A 24,239-nucleotide genomic window follows, 5' to 3' on the forward strand; every position below is an offset into this window, starting at 1 on the left:
GGTTAGAAAATCTTGGAGATCCTCAAGATAAAATTAACAAGCTCACTAAAGCTAGGGATCTTGCTAGAGCTAAGTCTAAAGTGCTTTCAAAGGAAAAGGCCAAATTTGGTGTTGATCATGAGAAACTTGTGAGAGATCTAGATGATCTAGACAAGGCACACAAAGCCTTGAAGAGTGAATACTCTCTCCTCTCCAAGTCTTATGAGCAACTTCAAATTAGGCTCGCTTCATATGACATACCTAGTACCTCTACTCCTTCATGTGATCATGCAAATATTATTGAGGAAAATGCTAGGTTGAAGGATGAACTTGCTAAGGCCTCCTCTCCCCAAAGTAAACTTTCCTTGGATGATCTTTTGAGTAAGCAAAGATCAAACAATGGGAAGGAGGGCCTTGGTTACAATGCCAAGGCAAAGAAGGCAAACAAGCAAAAGGCCAAGCCCGCACAAGAGAGGAAGAAAGTCATCACTAATGGTGAACCCTCCAAGGGCAAAACCATAAATGATGATGATGCGGGAATTGCTAACCCTCACTATGTTTTATTTAAAGATTATTATGGTGATGTTTATGCTAAATATGTTGGCCCATATGATGGTTATGTTGCTTGATCTATTTGGGTCCCAAAGACCCTTGTTGCTAACAAAAGAGGACCCATTGCGAAATGGGTACCTAAATCCAAGAATTGATCTCATGTAGGACTATGCCGCCGGAGGTTCGAAATGGGTACTTGATAGTGGATGTACAAGTCATATGACCGGCGGAAAGAACCTCGTCAAGGAGTTGAGGCCTAACATAAACAACATCACCGTCTCCTTTGGTGATAATTCTACATCCGAAGGTTCCATAGTGGATCGACGACATCCCTTTTGGTGGTAATTCTCGAGGAGAATATGGTGGCCCTCGTGCATTTGGAGTGACTTGTCCTCCACACCGCTCCAACGGAGAGTAGCACTCGCAAGAGTGTGAACTTCGGGATACATCGTTGTCTCTGCGTCACCTCGGTTATTCCTATACCCGAGCTCTTTACTTATGTGCTTTACTTTGTGATAGCCTTCGTTCTTGAAGTTATATATCTTGCTATCACATAGTTGCGTGAATTGCTTAGAATAAGTTGTTGGTGCATATAGGTGTACCCTAGTTATATAGGCTTTGTGCTTGACAAATTAAACGCTAGTTTTATTCTGCATTTGTTAAGCCATATTCGTAAAAGTTTTAAACCGCCTATTCACCCCCCTCTAGGCGGCATCTGTGTCCCTTCATGGGGGACGCAAGGTGGCGAATATTCTTAATTGCAAGTTGGGGGTCTTTCCCATGAAATACTTGGGTCTCTCGGCGAGTGATGGTGTGTAGACACACGTTCGTTGGGAACCCCAAGAGGAAGGTTTGATGCGCACAGCAGCAAGTTTTCCCTTAGAAAGAAACCAAGGTTATCGAACCAGTAGGAGCCAAGAAGCACGTTGAAGGTTGATGGCGGCGAGATGTAGTGCGGCGCAACACCAGGGATTCCGGCGCCAACGTGGAACCTGCACAACACAACCAAAGTACTTTGCCCCAACGAAACAGTGAGGTTGTCAATCTCACCGGATTGCTGTAACAAAGGATTAGATGTATAGTGTGGATGATAATTGTTGGCAGAAAACAGTAGAAACAGTATTGCAGTAGATTGTATTTGATGTAAAAGAATGGACCGGGGTCCACAGTTCACTAGAGGTGTCTCTCCCATAAGAAATAGCATATTGGGTAAACAAATTACAGTTGGGCAATTGACAAATAGAGAGGGCATGACAATGCACATACATGACATGATGAGTATTGTGAGATTTAATTGGGCATTACGACAAAGTACATAGACCGCTATCCAGCATGCATCTATGCCTAAAAAGTCCACTTTCAGGTTATCATCCGAACCCCTTCCAGTATTAAGTTGCAAACAACAGACAATTGCATTAAGTATGGTGCGTAATGTAATCAATAACTACATCCTCGGACATAGCATCAATGTTTTATCCCTAGTGGCAACAGCACATCCATAACCTTAGGGGTTTTTGTCACTCCCCCAGATTCACGGAGACATGAACCCACTATCGAGCATAAGTACTCCCTCTTGGAGTTACAAGCATCAACTTGGCCAAAGCCTCTACTAATAACGGAGAGCATGCAAGATCATAAACAACACATAGGTAATATATTGATAATCAACATAACATAGTATTCTCTATCCATCGGATCCCAACAAACGCACATGTAGCTTTACAGATAGATGATCTTGATCATGTTAGGCAGCTCACAAGATCAGACAATGATAGCACAATGGGGAGAAGACAACCATCTAGCTACTGCTATGGACCCATAGTCCAGGGGTGAACTACTCACACATCAATCCGGAGGCGACCATGGCGGTGTAGAGTCCTCCGGGAGATGATTCCCCTCTCCGGCAGGGTGCCGGAGGCGATCTCCTGAATCCCCCGAGATGGGATTGGCGGCGGCGGCGTCTCAGTAAGGTTTTCCGTATCGTGGCTCTCGGTACTGGGGGTTTCGCGACGAAGGCTTTAAGTAGGCGGAAGGGCAACGCGGGGGGCCACACGAGGGCCCAACACGCTAGGTCGGCACGGCCAAGGGCTGGGCCGCGCCGCCCTAGTGTTTGGGCGCCTCGTGGCCCCACTTCCTTTCCCCCTCGGTCTTCTGGAAGCTTCGTGCAAAAATAGGACCCTGGGCGTTGATTTCGTCCAATTCCGAGAATATTTCCTTACTAGGATTTCTGAAACCAAAAACAGCAGAAAACAGCAACTGGCTCTTCGGCATCTCGTTAATAGGTTAGTGCCGGAAAATGCATAATAATGACATATAATGTGTATAAAACATGTGAGTATCATCATAAAAGTAGCATGGAACATAAGAAATTATAGATACGTTTGAGACGTATCAAGCATCCCCAAGCTTAGTTCCTACTCGTCCCGAGTAGGTAAACGATAACAAAAATAATTTCTTAGTGACAATGCTACCAACATAATCTTGATCATACTATTGTAAGCACATGTAATGAATGCAGCGATTTGAAACAATGGTAAGTGACATGAGTAAACAATTGAATCATAAAGCAAAGACTTTTCATGAATAGTACTTCAAGACAAGCATCAATAAGTCTTTCATAAGAGTTAACTCATAAAGCAATAGTTTCATAGTAAAGGTATTGAAGCAACACAAAGGAAGATGAAGTTTCAGCGGTTGCTTTCAACTTGTAACATGTATATCTCATGGATATTGTCAATGTAAAGTAATATAACAAGTGCAATATGCAAGTATGTAGGAATCAATGCACAGTTCACACAAGTGTTTGCTTCTTGAGGTGGAGAGAGATAGGTGAACTGACTCAACATAAAAGTAAAAGAAAGGTCCTTCAAAGAGGAAAGCATCGATTGCTATATTTGTGCTAGAGCTTTGGTTTTGAAAACAAGAAACAATTTTGTCAACGGTAGTAATAAAGCATATGAGTTATGTAAATTATATCCTACAAGTTGCAAGTCTCATGCATAGTATACCAATAGTGCCCGCACCTTGTCCTAATTAGTTTGGATTACCGGGATTATCATCGCAATGCACATGTTTTAACCAAGTGTCACAAAGGGGTACCTCTATGCCGCCTGTACAAAGGTCTAAGGAGAAAGCTCGCATTGGATTTCTCGCTTTTGATTATTCTCAACTTAGACATCCATACCGGGACAACATAGACAACAGATAATGGACTCCTCTTTAATGCATAAGCATGTAGCAACAATTAATGTTCTCATATGAGATTGAGGATATATGTCCAAAACTGAAACTTCCACCATGGATCATGGCTTTAGTTAGTGGCCCAATGTTCTTCTCTAACATTATGCATGCTCTAACCATTAAATGAGTGGTAAATCGCCCTTACTTCAGACAAGACGGATATGCATAGCAACTCACATGATATTCAACAAAGAGTAGTTGACGGCGTCCCCAGAAAACATGGTTATCGCACAACAAGCAACTTAATAAGAGATAAAGTGCATAAGTACATATTCAATACCACAATAGTTTTTAAGCTATTTGTCCCATGAGCTATATATTGCAAAGGTAGAGGATAGAAATTTTAAAGGTAGCACTCAAGCAATTTAGTTTGTAATGGCGGAGAAATACCATGTGGTAGGTAGGTATGGTGGACACAAATGGCATAGTGGTTGGCTCAAGGATTTTGGATGCATGAGAAGTATTCCCTCTCGATACAAGGCTTAGGCTAGCAAGGTTTATTTGAAACAAACACAAGGATGAAGCGGTGCAGCAAAACTCACATAAAAGACATATTGTAAACATTATAAAACTCTACACCGTCTTCCTTGTTGTTCAAACTCAATACTAGAAATTATCTAGACCTTAGAGAAACCAAACATGCAAATCAGATTTTAGCAAGCTCTATGTATTTCTTCATTAATAGGTGCAAAGTATATGATGCAAGAGCTTAAACATGAGCACAACAATTTCCAAGTATCACATTATCCAAGATGTTATACCAATTACCACATATATCATTTTCCAATTCCAACCATATAACAATTTAACGAAGAAGAAACTTTCGCCATGAATACTATGAGTAAAGCTAAGGACATATTTGTCCAGATGCAACAGAGGAGCGTGTCTCTCTCCCACACAATGAATGCTAGGATCCAACTTTATTCAAACAAAACAAAAACAAAAACAAACAGACGCTCCAAGCAAAGTACATAAGATGTGACGGAATAAAAATATAGTTTCAGGGGAGGAACCTGATAATGTTGTTGATGAAGAAGGGGATGCCTTGGGCATCCCCAAGCTTAGACGCTTGAGTCTTCTTGATATATGCAGGGGTGAACCACCGGAGCATCCCCAAGCTTAGAGCTTTCACTCTCCTTGATCATGTTGTATCATCCTCCTCTCTTGATCCTTGAAAACTTCCTCCACACCAAACTCGAAGCAAACTCATTAGAGGGTTAGTGCACAATTAAAATTCACATATTCAGAGGTGACACAATCATTCTTTATACTTCTGGACATTGCACAAAGCTACTGAAAGTCAATGGAATCGAAAAATCCATCAAGCATGGCAAAACAGGCAATGCAAAATAAAAGGCAGAATCTGTCAAAACAGAACAGTTCGTAAAGACGTATTTTTAACATGCACCAGACTTGCTCAGATGAGAAAACTTAAAACTAATGAAAGTTGCGTACATATCTGTGGATCACTCACGTAAATTGGCATAATTTTCTGAGTTAGCTACAGAGAATTAGACCCAGATTCGTGACAGCAAAGAAATCTGTTTCTGCGCAGTAATCCAAATGTAGTATCATACTTCTATTAGAGACTTTACTTGGCACAACAATGCAATAAAACTAAGATAAGGAGAGGTTGCTACAGTAGTAACAACTTCCAAGACTCAAATATAAAACAAAAAGTACTGTAGTAAAAACGTGGGTTGTCTCCCATAAGCGCTTTTCTTTAACGCCTTTCAGCTAGGCGCAGAAAGTGTATATCAAGTATTATCAAGAGACGAAGCATTGACATCATTAGCTCCCCCATCTGTAGTGGTACTAAGGGCTTTGTCAATTTTAGGCCTATAATAATATTTTTTCGGTTTAGGCACCTTAGAGACATACATAAACTTTTGCTCCTTACCCACATAAGCTTTCTCCTTATACTTAAGAGAAGAAAAAGTTGAACCCAAGGTTCCCATAGCTTCTTCAAGTTCTCCAATCCTATTGATTTGATTATCATGGACAACACAAGTTCCTAGAACACTAATTCTTTCATCAATTCCTTCTAAGGATTTATCAAGTTCATCAGTTTTATCAAGTAACATTTCCAATTTAGTTTCAACACTTGGAAATTTTTTCTCTATGGTTTCCAATTTTTTCATAACATCCTCAAGAGAGATTTCGCTTTTAGTTTCATTAACTGGTGGTATTCCAACTAGACTCTCAATGATGCAACTAGCTTCTAAAGCAGGAGTACCTAGGAAATTACCCCCCGAAAGAGTATCAAGAACATACCTATTCCAACTAGATATACCAACATAAAAATTCCTAAGTAGGATAATAGTGGAGTGTTTCTTAGTGCACCTATGATGAGCATCACTAATTCTATACCAGGCATCTTTAAAACTTTCTCCACCTTGTTGTTTAAACGAACGAACTTCAACTTCAGGATTACTCATTTTAGCAATAGTAAATAAAGTAAACTAGATAAAGTAAATGCAAGTAACTAATTTTTTTGTGTGTTTTTGATATAGCAAACAAGATAGTAAATAAAGTAAAACTAGCAACTAATTTTTTTATGTTTTGTTTTAGTGCAGCAAACAAAGTAGTAAATAAAATAAAGCAAGACAAAAACAAAGTAAAGAGATTGGATTGTGAAGACTCCCCTTGCAGCGTGTCTTGATCTCCCCGGCAACGGCGCCAGAAAAAGAGCTTGATGGCGTGTAGACACACGTTCGTTGGGAACCCCAAGAGGAAGGTGTGATGCGCACAGCAGCAAGTTTTCCCTCAGAAAAAAACCAAGGTTATCGAACCAGTAGGAGCCAAGAAGCACGTTGAAGGTTGATGGCGGCGAGATGTAGTGCGGCGCAATACCAGGGATTTCGGCGCCAACGTGGAACCTGCACAACACAACCAAAGTACTTTGCCCCAACGAAACAGTGAGGTTGTCAATCTCACCGGCTTGCTGTAACAAAGGATTAGATGTATAGTGTGGATGATGATTGTTTGCAGAAAACAGTAGAAACAGTATTGCAGTAGATTGTATTTGATGTAAAAGAATGGACCGGGGTCCACAGTTCACTAGAGGTGTCTCTCCCATAAGAAATAGCATATTGGGTAAACAAATTACAGTTGGGCAATTGACAAATAGAGAGGGCATGACAATGCACATACATGACATGATGAGTATTGTGAGATTTAATTGGGCATTACGACAAAGTACATAGACCGCTATCCAGCATGCATCTATGCCTAAAAAGTCCACTTTCAGGTTATCATCCGAACCCCTTCCAGTATTAAGTTGCAAACAACAGACAATTCATTAAGTATGGTGCGTAATGTAATCAATAACTACATCCTCGGACATAGCATCAATGTTTTATCCCTAGTGGCAACAGCACATCCATAACCTTAGGGGTTTTTGTCACTCTGATGACCCACAAGTATAGGGGGTGTATCGTAGTATCTTCGATAAGTAAGAGTGTCGAACCCAACGAGGAGCAGAAGGTGTTGACAAGCAGTTTCGATGTAGGAATCACTGTAGATGCTCACAAACAAGTATTCAGGGGGTTTAAATGTAACAGATGAATAAAGTACGAGTAAGTAAAGTGCGAGAGTAGCAATCTCTGCGAGTGGCCCAATCCTTTTTAGCACAAAGGACAAGCCGGTTTGTTTACTTATAATGACCAAACGTTCTTGAGGACACACGGGATTTTAGTCTAGTGCTTTCGCTACATATAGTTGATTAATCTTCATTGTTTTGATAAGTGTTGTGTGGGTGAACCTATGCTAATGTACCGCCCTTCCTAGGACTAATACATACTTGTGATTATACCCCTTGCAAGCATCCGCAACTACAAGAAAGTAATTAAGAATAAATCTAACCACAGCCTTAAACTCTGAGATCCTGCTATCCCTCCTGCATCGATATACCAACGGGAGCTTAGGTTTCTGTCACTCCGGTAACCCCGCAATTGGCAAACGAGTACAAGATGCATTCCCCTAGGCCCATAAAGGTGAAGTGTCATGTAGTCGACGTTCACATGACACCACTAGAAGAATAACACCACAACTTAAATATCATAACATTGAATATTACCCAACATACTTCACTACTAACATTTAGACTTCACCCATGTCCTCAAGAACTAAACGAACTACTCACGAGTATGGAATATGATCAGAGGTGATATGATGATGAATAACAATCTGAACATAAATCTTGGTTCAATAGTTTCACCTAATAGCATCAACAACAAGTAGAAATCGATACCGGGAGAGTTTCCCCTATCAAACAATCAAGATCAAACCCAAATTGCTACAGCGGTGACGAGGTGCTGCGGTGGAGATGGCGGTGATGATGATGAAGATGATGGTGATGGCGGTGGAGATGATGTCCAGCTCGATGACGGTGACGATGGCGTCAATTTCCCCCTCTCGGGAGGGAATTTCCCCGGCGGATTTCAGCCGCCGGAGAGCTCTTTTCTCTCTGGTGTTCTCCGCCCCGCAGAGGCGGCTGTAACTCTTCGCGAGGTATCCTCTGTGGCTTAGGTCTTCGGGACGAAGGGTTTCGCGAAGAAAAGGAGGCAAGAGGGGCTGTGGGGCCCCCACACCACAAGGTGGCGCGGCCAGGCCATGGGCCGCGCCGCCCTATGGTCTGGGCCCACCTTGGGTCCAGCTGGCTCCCCCTTCTGGCTTCCTTCGTCATCTGGAAAAATAGGATTTTTGGTATAATTTCCTTCCACAGTTGATCTTCCGAAATATTGCATTCTGACGGTGCTTTTTCCAGCAGAATCCTGGCTCCGGTGCTTGATCCTCCAATAATGATGAAACATGCAAAATAGATGAAATAACATAAGTATTGTGTCCCAATATGAAATATATCGATGAATAACAACAAATTATGATACAAAATAGTGATGCAAATTGGACGTATCAACTCCCCCCAAGCTTAGACTTCGCTTGTCCCCAAGCGAAACTGAACTTGGTAAACAGGACCACATGTTTATGGAGTGAAGAGTCGATAAATAAAATACGGACAAGAAGCATCATATTCATACACACAAATCATTCTAGTAAACAACTTCCTCATATAACTCAACTTGAAACAAGTATAAGGTAATCACAAATAAAGGTGCATAAGAAATCATAGTCGGTGATGGCAAACTTCGTTCTTGGTCAGAGAACAATTAACAGGTTATACTTATCTATTGAGCAATGCTCTCATATTAAAGCTTATGGTAAACTTGCATACTCAATCATAATGATCATTGATAACTTGCAAAGTTATATTCATTCAGATAAAACTTGTACTAAACAAAGAAGAGTAAAAGACATGATGAAGTAAATCATAGTATAGATGGTTTGATCACAACAACTCAAATGCTTGCATAAGATGGATGGAAATAGTTTTACTGACTCAACATAAAGTAAAAGATAGGCCCTTCGCAGAGGGAAGCAGGGATTAAATCATGTGCTAGAGCTTTTTCAGTTTTGAAATCATATAAAGAGAATGAAAGTAATAATTTGAGAGGTGTTTGTTGTTGTCAACGACTGGCAGCGGGTACTCTAACCCCCTTGCCAAACAGACTTCCAAAGAGCGGCTCCCATGAAGGATGTCATCTCTACCAGCAAGGTAGATCATCCCTCTTCTCTTTTGTTTACACATGTACTTTAGTTTATTTAAGGATGACACTCCCCCAACCTTTGCTTACACAAGCCATGGCTAACCGAATCCTCGGGTGCCTTCCAACAATCTCATACCATGGAGGAGTGTCTATTGTAAAATTAAGTTGCTTACTGATGAATCAGAGCAAAACATGTGAAGAGAATTATTAATGAAAGTTGATTAATTGGGGCTGGGAACCCCGTTGCCAGCTCTTTTTGCAAAATTATAGGATAAGTGGATGAAGCCACTAGTCCATTAGTGGAAGCTGCCTAACAAGACTGAAAGATAAAACACCACATACTTCCTCATGAGCTATGAAACATTGACACAAATAAGAAGTAATAAGTTTTGAATTGTTTAAAGGTAGCACATGAAGTATTTACTTGGAATGGCAGAAAATACCATGCAGTAGGTAGATATGGTGGACACAAATGGCATAGGTTTGGGTTCAGGTTTGGATGCATGAGAAGCATTCCCTCTCAGTACAGGTCTTTGGCTAGCAAGGTTAATTAGCAAGCATAAGAGTTGATGGAAACAAACAAATATACATGTGATAGACAAAATCATGCATCTTCCTTGTAAGCACAAACCATTTTAGCTTCAGAATAATAAGCTATGAGCTAATCAAGGAAGAAAGACAATGAAACAACTACATGTATTTCTCTTTTCTACTTAAACTTCAAAGTGTTGTTGCTACTGACCAATGCTAAGTCTGCCAAAACCAAATAGATTTGTTCGATGCTCCCAAAGTGGTACCAATACTAAAATCAAGATCAATCATATAATAGAATTGCAAACTAAAATAAGGTGTGCAATATGTAAATGATAAGACTTCTCATTAATATTTCATAACGATAACTCACACCAAGGGATACATAGACACCCAACTAAAGGAGAGATACTTCCACACTGCAACCCATCTTATATGATAACTTCCCTACTCATGATATGACACTACTTGACAGTAAAAAGTAAAAGATAGTGATGATGTGATACCGCGGCACTCCCCCAAGCTTGGAACAAACCAAGGGGATGCCAATACCGATGATGAATTACTCCTTTGGCGATGGTGGTGATGAATTCTTGACAAGCTTCTCAACAAGCTCCTGAAGCTCATCAATCTTGTACATGAGATTGCGGATCATCTCCGAATTATGCTCGACGCGGTTAAGAAGTATATCCGACGGCGAGTCCCAACTCTTGGAGTTATTTCCCCACTTTTCAGCTTCAGGCTTCATCCTTCCTGCAGTGTTAGAACGATCTATATCCCAATTGCTAGGCAATGCTGCCTTGGGAGTCCTTTCAATTTGACTATTGTAAATTAGATTGCGGAAGGGGTTGTAGGTGCCTGGAGGAGATGTCTTTGGAGCTAGGTAATGACGTGGAACTCCTCCTCCAGTGCTAATCCGTGCACTCTTCTTGGCGTTGAACGGGTTTGACACCACTCCGATGCTTGCAATGGTGGTGCGCGGGCGTACTCGCGGAACTTCCTCGACTTCCTCTTCATCCTCCTTGACTTCTTCCTTCAACTCGGAGTCTTGGATACCTTCCTCCGAAGGCTCCTTATCCTTGTTGTGGGAGACCATGGTGCTCCTAGATTGAAAATAGATCCTGGCAGAAACAGCTCGAAACAAAACACGTCGAGAAAACGATATACGGACCTCCAGGGGTCCGGGGGATTATATAGAATAAATTTTTATGACAAACGGAAAGTACCAGGTCGAACCAGAGTCGGAGAGGAGCGACGAGGCGGTGCCACCATAGGGCGGCGCGGGCCCAAGCCAGGCCGCGCCGACCTATGGTGGCACGCCCTCGTGCGTCTCCTCCACTCCGTTTCGATCTCGTAATTTTTCATATTTTCCAAAAACAGCAAAAATATTGTTCGGAAGGTAAATTACGAACTTTTCATTACCAGTACTGTTACCTATTCAAAGTCGAGTTACAGTTCGCGGAATTTGTCAATTTGTCCTTTAATGAAAGCCTCCGGTGTTTCCACTTGAATAATATCAACATCAACATTATAAGAATCACCTGAGATATAATGCTTGAGTCTTTGTCCATTCACCACTTGCGTGGCATTGCCTTGGAGAGAGCTAATTTTAATTGCTCCTGAACGATACACCTCCTCGACAACATTTGGTCCTTCCCATTTCGAGAGTAATTTCCCTGCAAAGAATCTGAGACGAGACCGATACAATAGGACTTTATCCCCAATATTAAATTCTCTTTTGATAATCCTTCTATCATGCCATTTTTTAACTTTCTCTTTAAAGAGTTTAGCATTTTCATAAGCTTCACTTCTCCATTCATCTAGAGAACTCAATTGCAGCAATCTCTTATTACCGGCAAGTTTAGGATCTTTATTTAATTCTCTAACAGCCCAATAAGCTTTGTGCTCTAATTCTAAAGGTAAATGACAAGCTTTTCCATAAACCATTTTATAAGGCGACATTCCCATGGGGTTTTTATAAGCAGTTCTATAAGCCCATAATGCATCCTTCAATTTACTAGCCCAATTCTTTCTAGTTTTATTATCAGTCTTTTGCAAGATAGATTTAATTTCTCTATTTGATAGTTCTACTTGCCCACTAGTTTGAGGATGATAAGCAGAAGCAATTCTATGATTAATGCCATATTTAGCAAGAGTTTTTCTAAAACCACCATGAATAAAATGAGAACCTCCATCAGTCATAATATATCTAGGAACTCCAAATCGAGGAAAAATAATATCTAAAAGCATTCTTAAAGAGGTCTCACCATCAGCACTTTTTGTAGGTATGGCTTCCACCCATTTAGTAACATAATCAACAGCAACAAGTATATGAGTGTTACCTTCTGAAGAGGGAAAGGGTCCCATGAAGTCAAATCCCCAACAGTCGAACGGTTCAATAACAAGAGTATAATTCATAGGCATTTCATTGCGTCTGGAGATATTACCAACCCTTTGGCATTCATCACAAGATAAAATAAACTTTCTTGCATCTTTGAAGAGAGTTGGCCAATAAAAACCTGATTGTAGAACCTTTTGCGCGGTTCTATCTCCGGCGTGATGTCCTCCATAAGCACTCCCATGACATTTACTCAATATTTCCTGCTGTTCATATTCGGGAACACATCTTCGCAAAATACCATCCACTCCTTCTTTATATAATTGTGGGTCATCCCAGAAATAATGCCTCAAATCATAAAAGAATTTCCTCCTTTGCTGAGCTGAAAAGGTCGGAGGCAAGTACTTGGAAACAATAAAGTTAGCATAATCAGCATACCAAGGACTGTCTCGCGAGCTCACCTTTATTACAGCCAATTGTTCATTTGGAAAACTATCATTAACAGGAACATGATCATAAGCAATATTTTCCAATCTAGACAAATTATCAGCAACAGGATTATCAGCACCTTTCCCATCTACAATATGTAAATCAAATTCTTGCAATAGAAGTACCCATCTAATAAGCCTTGGCTTAGCATCTTTCTTTTGCATAAGGTATCTGATTGCAGCATGATCAGTATGAATAGTAACTTTTGAATCAACAATATAACATCTAAACTTATCACAAGCAAAGACTACAACTAACAATTCTTTCTCAGTAGTAGCATAATTTCTTTGAGCAGCATCAAGAGTTTTACTAGCATAATGAATAACATTCAATTTTTTATCTACTCGCTGTCCAAGAACAAGTAGCCTACAATAAAATCACTAGCATCACACACAATTTCAAATGGTAAGTTCCAATCAGGAGGTTCAACTATAGGAGCAGTTGTTAAGGCTTTCTTTAGAGTTTCAAAAGCTTCCTTACAATCATCATCAAAAACAAAAGGTACATCTTTTTGAAGAAGATTAGTAAGAGGCTTTGAAATCTTGGAGAAATCTTTAATAAACCTCCTATAAAACCCAGCATGACCAAGAACACTACGAATACCTTTAACATCCCTAGGATAGGGCATCTTCTCAATTGCTTCCACTTTAGCTCTATCAACTTCAATACCTCTCTCGGAAATTTTATGTCCCAATACAATTCCTTCATTAACCATAAAGTGGCATTTCTCCCAATTAAGAACAAGGTTAGTTTCTTCACATCTTTGCAAAACTTTATCAAGGTTCCGCAAACAATTATCAAAAGAATTCCCATAGACAGAAAAATCATCCATGAATACCTATACAATACTCTCGCAAAAACCATGAAAAATAGCAGACATGCATCTTTGAAAAGTAGCAGGAGCATTACATAAACCAAAAGGCATACGTCTATAAGCATAGGTTCCATAGGGACAAGTGAAAGTGGTTTTCTCTTGATCCTTAGCTTTAACAGCAATTTGTGAAAATCCAGAATAACCATCAAGAAAGCAAAAATGAGTATTTTTGGACAACCTTTCTAACATTTGATCAATAAAAGGCAACGGATAATGATCTTTCTTAGTAACTTTATTAACTTTACGAAAATCAATGCACATTCTATAACCTACAACTACTCTTTGAGGTATGAGCTCATCATTATCATTAGGCACAACAGTCATTCCTCCTTTTTTAGGAACACAATGCACAGGACTAACCCATCTACTATCAGCAATAGGATATATAATACCAGCTTCAAGAAGTCGTAATACCTCATTTCTTACCACATCCTTCATCTTAGGAATTAGATGACGCTGGGGTTCAACAACAGGCTTCGCATCATCTTCCATATTAATGGCGTGTTGGCAAATAGAGGGAGAAATCCCCTTCAAGTCATCAAGAGTATAGCCAATAGCACCTCGGTGTTTCTTCAATATTTCCAATAGCCTTTCTTCTTCAAACTCTGTAAGCGTAGAACTAATAATAACAGGATATATTTTCTTATCATCAATATGAGCATATTTAAGATTATCAGGCAAAGGTTTTAAATCAAAGACATGATCTTCCTTTGGTGGCGGTGTTGTACCCAAATCTTCCACCGGTAAATCATGCTTAAGAATAGGTTGGCGAAGAAAAATTTCATCAAGCTCATCTCTTTCTTTCCTAAAAACTTCACTCTCGCTATTCTCCAAATGTTGCTGCAAAGGATTATTAGGAACAAGAACAATAGATGCACACTGTTCCATTTTAAAATTATCATTAGGCGGATCAATTTTATAAGGAGTTTTGGTAAATTTAGAGAAGTTAAACTCATAAGATTCACCAGCAAATTTAGTCAAAATTTTCTCTTTCTTGCAATCTATAATAGCTCCACAAGTATTTAGAAAAGGTCTACCAAAAATGATAGGACAATAATCACTAGCAGCAGAACCAAGTACCAAAAAGTCAGCAGGATATTTAATCTTACCACATAGAACTTCCACATCTCGAACAATACCAATTGGAGAGATAGTTTCTCTATTAGCCAGCTGAATAACCACATCAATATCTTCAAGTTCACGAGAACCAATTTCGTGCATAGTCTCCGTGTAAAGCTCATAAGGAATAGCACTAATACCTGCACCAATATCGCATAAACCATAATAGCAATGATCACCAATTCTAACAGATAGCATAGGAACACTAGCTTTCCTAGACTTATTAGGATGTGAAACAATATTAGAAGCATCTTCACAAAAAATAATATGACCATCCTCTACATTTTCAGTCACAAGATCTTTAACTATTGCAACAGCAGGTTCAACTTTTATTTGTTCTTCAGGTTCTATAGGTTTCTTTTCACTTTTATGAACCGCACTATTTATAACAGAGTACTCCTTCATTTTAGCAGGGAAAGGAGTTTTTTCAATATAAGCTTCAGGAATAACATGATCCATAGTTTCAACTACAACACATTTATTTATAGATGAATCAATTTTATCTTTATACGGTTCATGAAACTTATCAAAATTCTTCTTAGGCAATTCATAATGAGAGGCAAAAGCTTTATAAAGATTTGCAGCAACTTGAGAATCAAGACCATAAGTAGCACTCATATTACGAAATTTATCAGTTTCCATAAAAGCTTCAATGCATTTGTAATCATAATTTATACCTGATTCTCTTTCTTTGTCGATTTCCCATCCTTCAGTATTTTCCTGGATCCGATTAAGAAGGTCCCTTTTAAACTCTTCCTTATTGCGCGTGAATGATCCAGAACAAGAAGTATCCAGCAAGGTCTTGTCTTCAAAAGAAAGTCTTGCATAGAAATTATCAATAATAACATCACCAGGAAGCTCATGAATGGGGCATTTGAGCATTAAAGACTTCAATCTCCCCCATGCTTGGGCAATACTCTCTCCATCATGAGGCCAAAAATTATATATGCGGTTCCGATCCTTATGAATTTCACTTGGAGGATAGAACTTAGAATAAAACCGGGGCACAATATCATTCTATTCAAGAGAATCCCCATTATCCAATAATTTATACTAATGCGCCGCTTTACCAGACAGCGATATAGAGAATAGTTTCTTCCTCACTTCATCCATAGCAATACCTGCACACTTGAATAAACCGCATAATTCATGTAAGAACAAGAATGATCTCCGTGGTGGACAGTTCCATCCCCTGTATAACGGTTATCCACTACACGTTCAATAATTTTCATAGGTATTTTGTATGGTATCTCTTCCTCACCTGGCGCCTTATCCACTACCTTTGCAGTAGTAGTAGATTTTCCAAACAAACATTCGAGAGAAGATCTCTCCATAATGAATTATAGCAAAGGTGTAAATAAAATCAGCACTAACGGTAAAAATTTCCCTTACCAATTCCACTTACCAATAGCGCTTCACTCCCCGGCAACGGCGCCGTGAAAATAGTCTTGATGACCCACAAGTATAGGGGGTGTATCGTAGTATCTTCGATAAGTAAGAGTGTCGAACCCAACGAGGAGCAGAAGGTGTTGACAAGCAGTTTCGATGTAGGAATCACTGTAGATGCTCACAAACAAGTATTCAGGGGGTTTAAATGTAACAGATGAATAAAGTACGAGTAAGTAAAGTGCGAGAGTAGCAATTGCTGCGAGTGGCCCAATCCTTTTTAGCACAAAGGACAAGCCGGTTTGTTTACTTATAATGACCAAACGTTCTTGAGGACACACGGGATTTTAGTCTAGTGCTTTCGCTACATATAGTTGATTAATCTTCATTGTTTTGATAAGTGTTGTGTGGGTGAACCTATGCTAATGTACCGCCCTTCCTAGGACTAATACATACTTGTGATTATACCCCTTGCAAGCATCCGCAACTACAAGAAAGTAATTAAGAATAAATCTAACCACAGCCTTAAACTCTGAGATCCTGCTATCCCTCCTGCATCGATATACCAACGGGAGCTTAGGTTTCTGTCACTCCGGTAACCCCGCAATTGGCAAACGAGTACAAGATGCATTCCCCTAGGCCCATAAAGGTGAAGTGTCATGTAGTCGACGTTCACATGACACCACTAGAAGAATAACACCACAACTTAAATATCATAACATTGAATATTACCCAACATACTTCACTACTAACATTTAGACTTCACCCATGTCCTCAAGAACTAAACGAACTACTCACGAGACATCATATGGAATATGATCAGAGGTGATATGATGATGAATAACAATCTGAACATAAATCTTGGTTCAATAGTTTCACCTAATAGCATCAACAACAAGTAGAAATCGATACCGGGAGAGTTTCCCCTATCAAACAATCAAGATCAAACCCAAATTGCTACAGCGGTGATGAGGTGCTGCGGTGGAGATGGCGGTGATGATGATGAAGATGATGGTGATGGCGGTGGAGATGATGTCCAGCTCGATGACGGTGACGATGGCGTCGATTTCCCCCTCTCGGGAGGGAATTTCCCCGGCGGATTTCAGCCGCCGGAGAGCTCTTTTCTCTCTGGTGTTCTCCGCCCCGCAGAGGCGGCTGTAACTCTTCGCGAGGTATCCTCTGTGCCTTAGGTCTTCGGGACGAAGGGTTTCGCGAAGAAAAGGAGGCAAGAGGGGCTGTGGGGCCCCCACACCACAAGGTGGCGCGGCCAGGCCATGGGCCGCGCCGCCCTATGGTCTGGGCCCACCTTGGGTCCAGCTGGCTCCCCCTTCTGGCTTCCTTCGTCATCTGGAAAAATAGGATTTTTGGTATAATTTCCTTCCACAGTTGATCTTCTGAAATATTGCATTCTGACGGTGCTTTTTCCAGCAGAATCCTGGCTCCGGTGCTTGATCCTCCAATAATGATGAAACATGCAAAATAGATGAAATAACATAAGTATTGTGTCCCAATATGAAATATATCGATGAATAACAGCAAATTATGATACAAAATAGTGATGCAAATTGGACGTATCACACTCCCCCAGATTCACGGAGACATGAACCCACTATCGAGCATAAGTACTCCCTCTTGGAGTTACAAGCATCAACTTGGCCAAAGCCTCTACTAATAACGGAGAGCATGCAAGATCATAAACAACACATAGGTAATAGATTGATAATCAACATAACATAGTATTCTCTATCCATCGGATCCCAACAAACGCACATGTAGCTTTACAGATAGATGATCTTGATCATGTTAGGCAGCTCACAAGATCAGACAATGATAGCACAATGGGGAGAAGACAACCATCTAGCTACTGCTATGGACCCATAGTCCAGGGGTGAACTACTCACACATCAATCCGGAGGCGACCATGGCGGTGTAGAGTCCTCCGGGAGATGATTCCCCTCTCCGGCAGGGTGCCGGAGGCGATCTCCTGAATCCCCCGAGATGGGATTGGCGGCGGCGGCGTCTCAGTAAGGTTTTCCGTATCGTGGCTCTCGGTACTGGGGGTTTCGCGACGAAGGCTTTAAGTAGGCGGAAGGGCAACGCGGGGGGCCACACGAGGGCCCCACACGCTAGGTCGGCACGGCCAAGGGCTGGGCCGCGCCGCCCTAGTGTTTGGGTGCCTCGTGGCCCCACTTCCTTTCCCCCTCGGTCTTCTGGAAGCTTCGTGCAAAAATAGGACCCTGGGCGTTGATTTCGTCCAATTCCGAGAATATTTCCTTACTAGGATTTCTGAAACCAAAAATAGCAGAAAACAGCAACTGGCTCTTCGGCATCTCGTTAATAGGTTAGTGCCGGAAAATGCATAATAATGACATATAATGTGTATAAAACATGTGAGTATCATCATAAAAGTAGCATGGAACATAAGAAATTATAGATACGTTTGAGACGTATCAGCGAGCAGTAGTCTGCTTAGGGTGGCGGATTGGGACTTCCTGCCTGAGAAAATGGGGCACCATGTTGATACATGGAAGGGCCTTTTCGTCGCCTCTACATGAAGGCTAGAATTCACTAATTCTGGCCTCTTGAACGTACCTATGTTCACAATAGGAATCGACTTACTCCATGACTCGAACCATTACGCGGTGGATAGGCCGAGATCCCGATTCTTTTGGGAAGGTGTTAGGAATTCAAGGAATACTACATGGTTGGCTCGGCTATGATCTGCAAGCCCAATGAGTTTGGGGGTCTAGTAATCCTCAACACCAAGATCATGAACATTATGCTTATGCTTAATTAAGTGGATATGGAAGATCTACCAAAATGCAGAGAGTCTATGGGCAGACCTAATCCGAGCTAAATACCTAGTGGACCGGGACTTCTTCTCCAAGGAGGTGCCTACATGGGCTCCCAGTTATGGAATGCCAATGGTATTTCAAACTTGGGGAGAAACATGTGTTTCACAATGGGAAGTGGACCTAATTCTGGAAGGATTGGTGGGTTGGGACGGGTCCCTTGCACCCACGATACCCCCGTCTTTTCAGTTATTGTGTTGACCCCACCATCACAGTCCATGCGACTCGAGTCCACATGGGCATCCTGGGGGTATGGCACATTTGCTTTCGGAGGCACTTTGGCCTTGCAGAAGCGGTTGAGTGGGATAATTTGTGTCGAGAGATCTAGCGCCCCCAATTGAGGACCACGACAGAGTGTCTTGGTCACTTGAGGCCTCTAGGGCATTCACGGCTAAGTCGGTGTACTATGGCGTGCTACAAGGGGCATCGGTCACACACTTCAAGGAAGTTTGATGAACTATGGTTTCGCCTATGATCAAGGTTTTCATCTGGCATCTCATAAGAGGGAAACTTCCATCCTATGAGCAGGTGGTTAAGCTCCAGGGCCCTTATAATGGCCTATGCTCACTTTGTGGAGATATTGAGGGATGTAATAACATGTTCTTCACCTGCCAACATGGCTAGATTCGTGTGGGCTGGAGTAAGGGAACTCCTTCACTGCGATTGGAACCCAATAGGGGCTGGTGATTTCATTGCACTCTTGTTGGGCTTGTCAGACCCCCCTTAGCAAATTAGTTTGGTTCACCTTTGCGGCCCTTACCTGATCCCTTTGGAACATTAGGAATAAACTAACTATCGAAGGAAAACTGATTGGCATGGAAACTGCAGTGGGCTAAAGTGTTCTCGTGGAATCTTCGATTCACCTCTGTTTGGAGTATTAAAGATTAGGATATTCTAATTATTCTTTTATGCATGTGTATGGGAGAAGCTCCACATAGGGCGGTTGCAGACAAGCCATCTGTTCAACCGTCCTCTCATAACAACTGTGAATGTAAAGGGCAGATCACCTTAGTACATTACAATTAAGGGTTTCGCTAGGATCCCATGCCTATGGATGAAAGCTCTATGAGTCTCCTCTAATTCCCCCCTTGAGGGACCACGTGATGGAGGATAGGTGTTAGGGTGTCACTTGACACCTCCTCTCTACCATGTGTCTAGGGTAATCCCCTCTCTTGTCCTTAGAGGCAAAAATTGCATGGCTGACTTCATACAATATCAAGGGAGACAAATAATACACAATGATCAAGGAATGAATAGATTTTTTATTTCAATTGTATTTCATAACTAGGGTTTCATCATATCCCCAAGAACAGAGGGATCTACTCACACACAGAGTCTCAACAAGGTAGTGGTAACATTGGAATTTTGGTGATGACCAAGAGGCTTCTAATGAAACTATCCATGAAGCCAACACTCGCCGTGAACACAAGACGACAAGACACCTCCGCCTCAAGTCACATAAGATCAAGGATATTCTTGGTGATGTTAGAGGATGAGTCTCCACCCGGAAGCAATTGGCAAACTTCACTGAGCACCACACCTTCATATCAATGGTGGAACCTCAAAACGTGTATGAAGCTCTTGAAGACCTAGATTGGGTGATTGAAATGAACGAGGAATTGACCAACTTAAAGAGGAACAAGGTGTGAACCTTAGTGGAGAAGCCTAAAGATTGCCGCAATATTAGCTACACCAAGTGGGTATTCAAAAACAAACAAGATGAAGGAAGTACATGAAGGCACCTTCTTGAACCAAGCAAAGTACATCTAAGATATGCTCAAGCGCTTTGACATAAAGAGCGCCAATGTTATTGGAACTCATATGGCTTTAAAGTGTCGATTCGACCTCGACCCCGATGGCAAGCCCGTCGACCAAAAGCTCTACCGCTCCATGATACGTTTGTTTCTTTGCCTTTGCACAGTCCGTCCCGATATTATGCTTACTGTTGGTGTATGTGCACGATATCAAGCGGCTCTGAAGGAAAGCCATCTCATGGCGGTCAAGCCAGTCTTACGATATTTAGCTGATACCCCTAACTTGGTACTATGGTACCCCGAGGACACATATTTCTCTCTTTGTGGATTCACAGACTTCGATTGGGCAGGCGACAAGGTGGACAGGAAGTCAACATCCGGAGCATGTCACTTCCGTGGTCGTTTAATTGGTATGGTGGTCTCGAAGAAGCAGAAGTGTGACTCTATCTCTACCGCCGAGGCCGAGTACATTGACGCGACGAGTTGCTGTGCGCAAGTGTTGTGGATGAGGCAAACTTTGCGGGACTATGGATATGAGTATAGAAAATGTCCTCTTTTGTGCCACCATTAGAGTGTCATCAAGATCACCTACAACTCGACGCTTCATTGCAAGACGAAGCATATTGAGATCCGCAACCACTTCATTCAAGATCACATTGCTGAGCTCTAATTCATTGGCACCAAGAACCAATTGGCAGACATCTTCACCAAGCCGCTTGACGAGAAGAGGTTTACTGAGTTGATGCATGAACTAAAAATCATAGATTCCTCGAATGTCGCTTGAACACTATGCGCCTAAGCCTTTACTTTCCCGAGAGAGAGCGAAAAAATTAATCCGATGAATCTATCGACCCATACATCGTCTCTCAGCGAAGAATAATCTACCTTTACATGGTATAAAGTATCACATCTAGTGGGATAATTGTGCTACTTTCCTCCTAACCATCCAAGCAGCGACTAATTTTAAACTGTAGTTAGATTTTGATTGACTTAAAAAAAAAGTTTATTCAATGGAAGTGAGTGGGCTCGCACGCGTGGAATGGAAGGGTACCAGCACAACAACCGTGTGCTCGCCCGGCCGAAGAGAATCATCATTTTTTTTCCAAAGCTAAACCCCTCCCTGCCCTGATCCCGTCTCCTCCAAACCTCTCCGCCTTTACCCATGGCCGCCGCCGCCGCCGCCGCCCTCCGACGGGCCATCGCCCCGGGCCCCACGCTCCTCCTCCGCCGCCAGATCCTCGTCCGCCTCCTCTCCACCAGTACCCAGCGCCAGCCCCAGCCCCAGCCCGCCGCCACCAGCCCCGCCGAGCTCGCCCGCATCAAGAACTCCATCCGCAGCGCCGCCACGGCGCCGGACGACCTGGCCGCGCACTTCCTGCAGGCGCTCCCGCACCCGGCCTTCCTCGGCGACGGCCCGATCTTCTCCCTCGCCGTCTCGCGCCTCGTCTCCGCGGGCCGCCGCGACCTCGTCACCTCTCTCCTCTCCACCTCCCTCACCGCCCTCCCGGCGCCGCACCCCTCCGAGGGCTTCCTCCTCCGCCTCATCGCGCTCTACGCGCAGGCGGGCATGCCCGACCACTCCCTCTCCACCTTCCGCCTCGTCCGCCCCCCCACCGACCGCGCCCTCTCCGCGCTCCTCGCCGCCTACCACGACGCGGGGCAGCACGACCGCGCCGTCAAGGCCTTCCGCGACCTCCCCGCCGAGCTCTCCATCGCGCCGGGGCTCGTCTCCCACAACGTGCTCCTCAAGTGCATGGTCGCCACGGGCGACGTCGCCGGCGCACGCAAGGTGTTCGACGGAATGCCTGACAAGCCCGACATCGTTTCCTGCAACGAGGTCCTCAGGGGGTACCTCAAGACAGCGGATTATCCCGCGTTCGACCAGCTGCTCAAGGATGTCACGGGCAGCAAGAGGCGGCTCAAGCCCAACGTCACCACCTACAACCTCCGGATGGCCGCCCTGTGCGCCAAGGGCAGGAGCTTCGAGGCTGAGGAGCTGCTGGACGCCATGGCTGCCAACGGCGTCCCGCCCAACCGGGAGAGCTTCAACACCGTCATCGGGGGGCTCTGCAAGGAGGGGGAGGTGGATGCTGCCACACGGCTGCTCAAAAAGATGCCGGAGGTGCCGAGGCCGGGCGGGAAAGGCGTGCTGCCCAACTCTGAGACCTACATCATGCTACTCGAGGCGCTGGTCGAGAAGCGCACGTTTAGCCCTGCGCTGGAGGTGTGCAGGGAATGCTTGCAGAACAAGTGGGTGCCACCGTTCCAGGCCGTCAAAGGCTTAATTGTAGGACTGGTGAAGAGCAGGAAGATCAAGCATGCCAAGGAGCTCGGCTTGGCAATGAAGAAGGCCGCCAAGGGTGACGCCAAACAAGAGTGGGAGAAGGTCGAGACTGCTGCGTTCCAACTGGCGCTTGGTGAAGCCAAAGCGTAATCACCGCTTGCATATGCGGATGAGTTGTTGTTTTTTTCACTTTGAAATCTGTCACGACATTCACGTGTCTTCATGTGCTAGTTTGTGTCGGTTCATTTGGTTTCTTTTCTCATATAGGGTATTTGCAATTCTCAACTAATGGGAGGTCTACTGGATGGTCATGTAGCGTGAGTTACCAGTTTATCACGTTGGATGATGCAGTTCTTCCTTGTTCTTTGTTGCAATCCAGATTTATATGTTGTAGTTCGACTTATTTTCTAAAATTTTGTTAAGTGCTGTATGAACATCCTACATGCCCAGCCTTTTCAGTTCTTGGCCATCTGTATGCAATGTAGTCTGCAGGCATGTAGCAGACTTAATACTTATTTGGGCTTGAATTCAGAACTATGTGAATTCCCTGGCTTGTCCTAGATGATTTTTCATATGGTACTATACTGTCTTGTCCTAGATGAATTTCCTTGAACTTCAGAGATAATGAAACTGATGTTCTGGGAAAAATCTACTTTACTTATACTGATCTTTTGTCAATGTAAAATGGTAAGTGTCTGTCATTAAAGATGTACAGTATAATTCATATTCTCTTTTTGGCAATAGCTATGTGAGCACCATGTGATCTTCTTAACACAAATTTTTGCTGGGCTCAGTCTGCATGTTGTATAAGCCGCTGAAGGCACTATTCACTGGCAACCACGTCGCGGATTGGAAGAATTGGACAATCTGGACCTCCTTGGCATGTAAAGCAAACAGTCAGGTACTAGAATCATCCCTTTTCCAGTTCTCCCTACCTGGGGCTTTCTAATTTGCTGAAGATTACTGTCCAATTGTTTCATAAGCTTGGATTCTGATTGATCTGTCTGTTTCGCAAACTTTGCAGTGACTTTGCAACTAGACAGCATGAGTAAGTTGCTGGTATATATGCAGCCCTACAGGTAGTGCATACAAAATATAAATTACCAAAATTCAGCTTCTACACTGATTTTTTGAGTTATCGATCTCTGTATAGGCGTATGGCTATCGGGTCTGGTATGAAAATGTTGCAGGCAAGAGTTCAGCCATTGAGTCTCTCCTAGCTAACTACACGATCT

General features: G+C 42.7%; 1 protein-coding gene across 1 annotated transcript; it reads left to right on the top strand.

Annotated features, from left to right (window-relative positions):
* The first annotated feature begins 21,793 nt into the window (after nucleotides 1-21,793).
* On the top strand, nucleotides 21,794-23,445 carry LOC127298754 (small ribosomal subunit protein mL103 (rPPR7)). Its single transcript, XM_051328609.2, has one exon. It carries the CDS (start codon nucleotides 21,883-21,885, stop codon nucleotides 23,152-23,154), a length of 1,272 nt encoding a protein of 423 aa, XP_051184569.1. The 5' UTR covers nucleotides 21,794-21,882; the 3' UTR covers nucleotides 23,155-23,445.
* Nucleotides 23,446-24,239: the final 794 nt, after the last annotated feature.

This window comes from Lolium perenne, chromosome 5, assembly GCF_019359855.2.
Source record: "Lolium perenne isolate Kyuss_39 chromosome 5, Kyuss_2.0, whole genome shotgun sequence".
Taxonomy (NCBI): domain Eukaryota; kingdom Viridiplantae; phylum Streptophyta; class Magnoliopsida; order Poales; family Poaceae; genus Lolium; species Lolium perenne.

Coding starts and splice junctions, on each gene's coding strand:
- LOC127298754 (XM_051328609.2), top strand. CDS start 21,883: ATGGCCGCCGCCGCCGCCGCCGCCCTCCGACGGGCCATCGCCCCGGGC.